General features: G+C 38.1%; 1 protein-coding gene across 1 annotated transcript in view; it reads right to left on the minus strand.

Moving 5' to 3' along the window:
* LOC107088345 (cyclin-Y-like) overlaps window positions 1-8,636 on the minus strand; it is a 23,420-nt gene extending 14,784 nt beyond the window's left edge. The window contains exon 1 of the mRNA XM_015380459.1: window positions 8,037-8,636. Coding sequence (XP_015235945.1) covers window positions 8,037-8,190 — 154 coding nt within the window. The 5' untranslated portion in view covers window positions 8,191-8,636. The remainder of the gene's footprint in view (window positions 1-8,036) is intronic.
* Between the last annotated feature and the right edge of the window lie 332 nt (window positions 8,637-8,968).

Genomic DNA, 8,968 nt, shown 5'->3' on the forward strand with positions numbered 1-8,968 from the left:
CCCATTTCGACCTTGGCAGAAGGCTGCAAACACTCAGCCTGCTTCTGCTGGAAGTTTCCTCCTGTTAGTAGATTTTTTTTTCTCTACAATGTGCCTCACTATCAGTGTGAGGGATTGCTGCGGACTTAATAGTGCAAAGCAAGCCAATTCCCTCCTGTCTTCTTCATACTGTAACTAAATAGGACATCATCAGCTGATGATTCAGAAAAACACAGTCAGCTTTGTGGAAAAAAAGGCTGATCATATGACTGCTTTGTCTTTTGTTCTCACTGTCCTCATCCATCTTCCTCCTCCAGAGTTAGTGTGTTGCTTTATGTAGAAAGCCGTCTTTCTGTCACCACACTGTTAATGTCAGTTTATCAGATTTTACAGCCTCACCAGCATGTTCAGTTCAAACTTAGTAAGGCTTTGACCTCATCACAGAGGTTAGCACATATGGTTCTTACAATTCCACTAACCACATTCCCAGGTCGGCATCAGTTTTGCATCCTTGTTTTTGTTTCAGGGCTCGCCACAAAGTAAATGCTTACCCCAAACTCACTGTTGTTGGAGCCCTGTCCCTGTCAGATTCTCACTTTTATTCCTTTCCTCGGCTGACAAAGGTTTTCTTTACCTTTTTTTTTTTTGGCTCTGCCATGTTATCCAAAATTTTAAAAATATGATCTATTATTACCTTTTTCCAGTTAGAGGCAAGAGAAACAAACCAAATAAAGAAAAACAAGTATAAACAGGAGAAAATGTCGTTGGCAGACCTTTTAAAAGCAGTGGGAGTGGTGCTTGAAAACGGAGGCAGAGTTTGCAGGCTGTTTATGGGACAGGTCATTTGTTTCCCTACACTGGAGGAGCTTTGATAAAACATTTATCAACTGCTGTTATTTCTTTTTTTTTAGAAGTCCTACCAGCTAACAAGCGTGGGCTTTTTTATAGACGATTTTTGCTGATTTTACAAGGGTGTTGGAAGTTCATAAGTGCTTTTCATTCAGTAAGAGTAGGATATAACCCTTGGCTTCTGTAGTAGGTCTCATACGCCTACTGTAACAGGGATGCACCAGTCTGTGTTCTGTAATTCGTTAATTGCACCACTAGATGGAGGAAAATCTTACATTATGTCCCTTTAAGGAAACATGCCCATCATTAAGATAACAGGTTAAGAACTAGTTTTTATTCAATGTGAGCAGCTTATCTTTTCGGCAGCAAACTAGAAGCTGACTGCTTTAGCAACAGAGCTGATCAATCAAGCAGCTCAAAAAAACTTATGCCCGTGTTTCTTAAAAACACCTGGATAGTAAACAACAATAAAGTTCTGCACCATAAGCAGTTAAAAGGGTTAGGTTTGACCTGTATAAACAAATAAAAGAAAAGAAAAACAAAAAATAATGGCAGCAGCAACTGGAGAGTAGTAGAAGAAAGTATCAGAGTGAGGGAAAGTGGTCAGTATGTCCTCCAGCAGCTGAAGCCTACAGCAACCTGACTGCAGTAATAGCTGCCTTTCAATCTACTTCAAGCACAAGAAAATGTAGTACCAACTTATTGCTTAGCTGGACTCCAACCATGGAGTAATGATGGAACTGACTGCGTCCCTAACAGTGACCATGGAGGTAATTAGAACACCTGTATCCAATTATTTAAAAGAAATGAACTCATAATTTTGGAATTGTAGTGTATGTACAGTAATCATGTGTACAGATACATATGTCCTTATTACTATCAATCCATATAGTATACCTCAAAAGAATCATGAAAAAATAAAACTATACTGTAAAAAGTCATTTAATTAAGCGAACACAGTCATTCTCAAATCATTCTTTTCTACAGCAGCTGCCAGATGTTCATCCTGCTTCAACAACCTAAGGTCAGCAACACGGTGGTGTTACATAGAGCAGTAATCACATGTTCTTAAAATTTGGGGCATGCTACAAGGTCAGCCAAGAACTGGGGAACTAAACCTCTCCACAAACTGATATAACTCTCACAGACACACTAATACCATTTCAATTAATATTTAAGTTTTATTTCCACCACATTTTAAAGGTACGTTCTGCAGAATGAGACTCGCCTAAAAGAAAAAATCCTACAAAAGGCAAAAAGTATGATGCCATGTTCGACTTTCTCAAAGTTATTTTCACATAATCTCAAATCCTTGGGTTGTCACATTTTTCAGTGAAGGTTAATGAGTTTATATTCTGTGGATTTATTTTTTACAGATTCCCATGACCTTCTGAACTATATAATCCTCATGTAGCTGATTATCCACCATATGTATGACAACTTGCCCTAACAGGGAGGGATCGCACTGAACCTAACAGTTTCTGAATACACTACACAAATCCATGAAACATTTGATAACTTGTCAACTCAAAATCTTAGTCCAAACCCAGGAGACATACTTCTCTGGGAAATGCTTCACCAAGAATGAATAGACCTACTGTGGTAGCTGTGTGGAGGACTTTGGTTTATTTTAATAAAGTTCATGACAGGTCAGATTAAAAGAGATCTCATAAATTCAGCTTTTTTTTCTAGATCTAAGAAATACTAGACTCTGCTAGAGCAACATAGAGCTGGAAGGTGTATCTGAATGAAGAACAATCCCCTTTGGTTGAAGGAGACCAGAGCTTGGTTTACGCTTGATGTGTCCGTGCACCAAAAATACATCCTTTTGGGCTTCCATGCCACTCCACCTAAAGCACCTAGTAATATTTGTAACAACACGGACGGATCAGCGCCAAAAACATGCGAGCAAGCCGCAGCACCTGCTGGTTAGGGTTAGCAAATGTAAACACCTAGAGACGTCCTGTGATTTACCGTAATTTTCGGACTATAAGCCGTGACTTTTACCCCATTTTTCGACCTTGCGGCTTATATAACAATGCGGCTTATCTATGGACTTTTAAAGCTAACAGCCACTAATACTTAAATCTATGGATTTTACCATCCACCATGTTGAGTCACATTTGCTTCAACACACAAGTACGGTAGTTGCGCGCGCGGGAATGCGGAGGACTACCGCGAGTGGTACGAGACAGAACGACAGCGAGAAAGATGGATATTGCAAGCGCAAGACTGTTTGTGTGACACCCTCATTATGGAAAAACAAACATACCGGCAGAAATGATAAATAGGAGCTTCCCCAAACAGTTGCCTCTCTCCTGACAATCCTCTCTTTGCACGAACCATATGGTAATTAAACATAAAAAAACCTGCGGCTTATAGTCCAGTGCGGCTTGTATAAATACAAATCATGCAATTTAGCTTCTGCGGCTTATATTCAGGTGCGGCTAATAGTCCGAAAATTACGGTAGCTCATAAATGTCATATATACTTCAATATCCTTCGGTGGTGCAGTGGTTAGCAAGCACAACCCATGTACGCAGACCTTAGTCCTCGATGTGGCCGACTCGGATTTGAATCCGACCTGTGTTCCTTTGCCACATGTCTCTCCCCCTCTCTCGTACCCCCTTTCCTGTCATCTCACTGTACAAAAACAATGAACCAGTAGTGCTGCAAACCCCCAACCCCAAAAAAATATATATCATTACTATCGCAATTTGGTTCAGCAGACCTCGTTGACGTGTCCAACATAAAGCCAAGTTAAGGTGAAGATGCCTAACCTTAAAGCACAGCAGCAAGAGAACACCAAACACTTCCTATCAGCACAACTACCCCAAACTAAGGCAAAACCATTATGAACTGGACCAGGCCAACTTGCTGGGAATGGGCTGGCCAAATACCTCTCTTTATATTAAAGCATTCTAAACTCGAGAAAAAAACAAATGAAATTGTATCAATTGTCCTGCTGCACACAGAATAAAATGTGATGTCAGAGCTGTGCTGAAACCTGTGTATAGTTACATAAATGAACTGAAATAATGTTGTAAATCCTTTTACAGTTATATGAGACCAGTAAAGCTAGATAGAAAACTACTACTGAAAGTTATTGCTGTCAAAAGTGGTTTTACAGGACAAAAAAAATCATAGGGTGTGCTAAGTTCTTGTTTATAGCTCGTCTATTCATGCACAAAATCGTTCAAATGGTTGCAGTACAACCTTAAGGTTGTTTATAATGGACTACATTTAAATGTGCTGTATTATGAAGCAGTGACTCTACACTGAGTTCTCAAGGCTGAAAAAGGAACACGGGATTTCTTGAAAGCTGACTTGTCAGGCTCTAAATTGAGGCGTGAACTCTTGGCACTCGTTTCTCCCTGGAGGCCTCGTCTATCTGCTCCAACACAGGATCCCAGCTGCCTCTCTGGGAGTCCTTTTCTATGGGGAATTTGGCTTTTTCATGTGGAGCCTCACATTGTAATGAAGTGCTGTAATCTCCATCATACTGTCTGTGAATTCATTATAGACTGAGCACATTAGATACGCCGCGGTTTCAGTCACAACGCCACTGAGACAGACTGCATCTCAGCGTGCCTCATCTATATCCCCTCTGGAGGAGTCGTTGACCCTTTGGATTTCCTTCACATTATTACATTAGTGTTTATCAAAAATAGGTTTAATTCATTAAATATATTTCTATTACACAATGCAATAGTGAAATATTTCCCAGGAAGAGGAAAATCTTAATCAGATAAGAACACAAAGCACTCTGGTTAACAGCCTCCACAAAGCGCATGCTGAATGTATGGGTTGTGCCCTGCACAGGCTTACAGGACTCACCTATAAAAAGACGCTTTTTAGGCCGGAACTTATATGACAAAATAGTGTCTGATTAGATAGATGTATAGAGAATAGAACAAAAAATATGAATCCGAATATCTAGATCAGTACCTGGTTTTGATGCAGAAGATAATTTTTCTTTACTTAACTTATCTGACTTCAGTAAAAGACCTTGTGCATGCATTCTGGTTAAAGAAAAGTAAAATGCCTTGGAAAGTTCCTACCTTTAAACATCTACAATATTTTGACATCATCAACACAAATGTTAATTTTTTTTTCCACAATTTATGATGTTTTGAACAATTTATTATTGTTTTACGATCATATAAGGATATAACATGATCCACGGTTTGAGTTTATATTAATCATTTGTGGCTCTAAAGTAAATGCTCTAAGGAACTACATTTTTCCACAGTCTGTTCTTTTTGGGTAATTTCTCTACAAGCTTTTTATATCAAAAGACACATTTTTCCACCCTTATTCCCAAAACTACTCAAAATTGATTGAGAGCATCTGTAATCAGTCCTTTCACAGACTGGCAACTGGATTTAGGTCTGGACTTTGACTAAGCCCTTCTAACACATACATATGTTTTAATTTAAGCAATAAAGCATGGTTGTATGCTTAGAGTCTACCTACTGCTAAGAGTCTGGACTCATTGAAGCTACTTACAGCTTTTAATTCAGGATTAGTTTATATCCATCCATCCACGTTTACATATATGCATTTCACCCATAAGCTTCCTAAATCATACAATAATGAGGTACAATTATCAGCTCCATGGAGGCATCAGTCCATCCAGGGTTCGAGTCCTGATTAATTTAGACCAATGCTACATGTCTTCCACTTCTCTCCATCCTATTTCCTGCCTGTCTATTCTGGAGATATAAGCAGGAAGATAAAGGCCAAAATATATCCATAGTGAATACATATTGAATTACATGTATTTGCAGAAATAGAATAATTATTGTATTGTATTTTTTTATTAAAATCTTTATTCATTTAATTATACATTCTCTTTAAAATTATATGTTGACTATATTTTGTAATGCCTTTATTTATATCTAGGCTGTGACTCATTTGGACTAAGGAGACAGACCCTAGTAGTCCATAAATCAGGGCATCTGTAAAGAAATCCATAGCTTCTCCACTCAAATAAACAAAACTCTGCACCACAACTTCCAAAATGAAGAAATTATGTAATCAAAGTTCTAAGGAAAATTTGGCATTATTGAGAAATGTGTTTAATAAAGCATTTTATCAAGACCTGTAAAGGGCTATCAAAATGCAGCCAATTTACAGTAAATGTCCCAGAATTTTTCGTTTCTCTGAAATTTTCCCTTTCAAGATCCTCCTCATTAGCCACGTCTTCTCAGATCATAATCAGAACATGTTTAACTGCATAAGATAACTATGTGATGAAATATTTTAGTCTAATTTCTCACCAAAAATGATGTAACGGTAAAAAAAAACAAAGTTTTAATTTATTTAAACAGTAAGTAAGTAAGACTTAGTGAGTTAGGCACATGGAATATTGGAGTAAATTAATGTTTTTCCTTTATGAAAAACAGTGTAATTGTGAACATAATGACCCAACATTTGCCTGGTGTAATACAGCAGTAGTAGTTACACTGAAAAAAATAATGCAAAAGCTTTCGGCATTTACTTAATTATATTAAGTTACTTTAACACAATTGCTTTATGTCCTACTCTGCTAACATGAAAAAATTGTATTAAAGTAACTAAACATAATTAAATGCCAATGATGATTAAGTAAATGCAAAAAAACGGTTGCATTATTTTTTCAGTGTAGGCATTCCCTAAAACCCATCTTTACCAGCTAAAAAACCACCTATTTCAAATTTAAGAAGCTTTAAAATAAGCTTAAAGGCACCTAAAATACTAATAAATTGAGCTATTCTTTATATTTAAGGATATGTATAGTAAAACATATTTAGGTGCTTGGATGGTTATAATGTCATGTTTTCCAAATGTTTTGCTCTGATCAGAAGCTTTTAATTAAAAAAAACTAAGAGAATATTTATGCATGGTTTGATAATTTGCTGAAAGGGTAAAATAATAGAGTAAACAGGTAAGAGTTTTTTTCTTATCTTTTGGGTCATTAAAATAAAGTGTAGATATAATTAGAAGCAGGAGGAAAAATGCAGTGTCTATGTATATAAAATCCTCACTAGGGTGCAAATAAGGCATTCCTTTCAGACAGCATTTCCTGCAGTGAATGGCTCAATTGTAACACGTATTAGAATGTATCAGTGAAGGGTGGGGAGTTCTGTTACACAGTTACTGCTTCTTTGTTTAAAAAACTGAAATGAAACTCCAAAACAAAAAAGTGCCATGAGGAACTATAAGTTTTCTGCTAATCAACATCTCTACATGACAAAATGCGTATATCTCTGAAATCCATGTGACAAACCAGCATTCGGCGGCCATATTCAATTCAATTTAGTTTATTTATATACCGCCAATTCACAACACATGTCGTCTCAAAGCACTTTACAGTTACTAGACCATCTAGTCAGATTGATTCAAAGTTTACTATCTAACGAAAACCAGTTAATTTAATCAACTCATTGACTCGAACACATTGACGACACTAAGCATGCTTTTAGCGACCGTGGAGAGAAAAAACTCCCTTTTAACAGGAAGAAACCTCCAGCAGAACCAGGCTCAGTATGAGCGGCCATCTGCCGAGGCCGACTGGGGCTCAATGAGACAGAAGGAGAGATACAAAAAGCAACAGTAAAAGGCGGCCCCGTCCAGGAAACACACAGCCAGGCAGACGATTTCCGAGCCATCTCCCGTGTCAGAGAATGAAGAGAGCACACCCAGCCAGTCACAGCCAGAGAAACAGGACTACACTGAAAAAAGGCCACTATCCAACATCTATAAACAAAAGTGTTGATGGTAGCAGCACAGCTGATATTTCTCTCCAGGATGGAGTCACAACCAAACAGGAACAGATGAGGCAAAGTTACTATGAGAAAAATATCAGTTTTCAACTGTGTTATTACTAACTAATAACGTATGATATAATTATTATTCCTCTTTAGGCATTACTAAAGAATTTCTACCCTGTTTTAAATATTGCAATGTGAGTGTTACCTTTGTTAGAAAATAATATTCTCTTAAACAACTGAGTGATATGTTTATAACAAGAGTTGGTGTAATATTGTAAATATTTTTTTTTAAAGTGTTTCAGTCTAATTTTATAGATCCTGCCTATCATTTATGTTACAGCAAACCTTTAAAAAAACTATAAATATTTGTGCCAACATTTTGTGACTTTATTTAATGTTTATGAAGTCATACCATAATGTGCATAAAATGTAAATGCATGGTTGTAAATGTACCGTCGATGTTCTCCCTGTCGCTGATGTGCTGTAGGTTGCATGCCGTCTCCTCCCTGCTTAGATCCGAGTCCTGGTGGTACGGCTCCAGCCTGGAGTGCGCATTTCTGCGGAGCTTGGGACTGCCAGACACGCAGCAGGAGGTCGCGTTCCCCATTTCTCCTCCTGCAGTATAAATAACAACAATCCTTCTCGCGCTGAAACAGGAGCTGAAGGAGGAGGCCCCTCATCAACGCAGATCAACAGAGCGCTCCGGGCGCATCCTCAGCAGATCCTGACGGAGAAGCTGCCACTCTACGCGGATGTGTCACTTCCACCCTTACTGTGATAGAGGCTAAATAACAGACCCACATCACACGCATGGTGAGGCAGAATGCATCTTGTGACACCGCAGGCGCACAGTGATGCGTGGATCTGGGATTCTATCCAGTGCGGGCGGTTAGGGCAGGCGCGTGGTGCGTTCATTCACTGAGTATTACGGTAGGCACGCTTATTGGCTGCGTTCAAAATAAGAGCTTGCTTCCGGTGCGATGATTCAGGTTTATCTCTCTAGAGGGCGCTGTTTCTGTCTGTGAACCTCACCTTGCAATTAAAACAACAGTATCACAAGAGGCTAGACTGAGGTGCACAATTATGGACAAAATAGTAGAATAGTATTTTTTGGGTGGAAGTGTTTACTACCATTAAGTCTAAGTCTTAAAGGATATTTTTATTCTCCCGGTTTCAACACAGCATGAGACTATGTTTTTGTGTTTTGTGGTTTTGTTTTAATTTGTTTTTATGTTGTTTTAAGTGTTTTATATTTTTTTTCTATTTGCTTAAACATTTACGTTGTTTTCATACATTTTAAAATGTCCTGGTATGTATAGTACTTGTGCCGTGGTTGTTTTAAAGGGTTCTATCAATAAAGTTGAGTTGAGTTAATGCAGAGATTA

This window comes from Cyprinodon variegatus, unplaced genomic scaffold (genome assembly GCF_000732505.1).
Source record: "Cyprinodon variegatus isolate N-32 unplaced genomic scaffold, C_variegatus-1.0 Scaffold215, whole genome shotgun sequence".
In the NCBI taxonomy this organism is placed as follows: domain Eukaryota; kingdom Metazoa; phylum Chordata; class Actinopteri; order Cyprinodontiformes; family Cyprinodontidae; genus Cyprinodon; species Cyprinodon variegatus.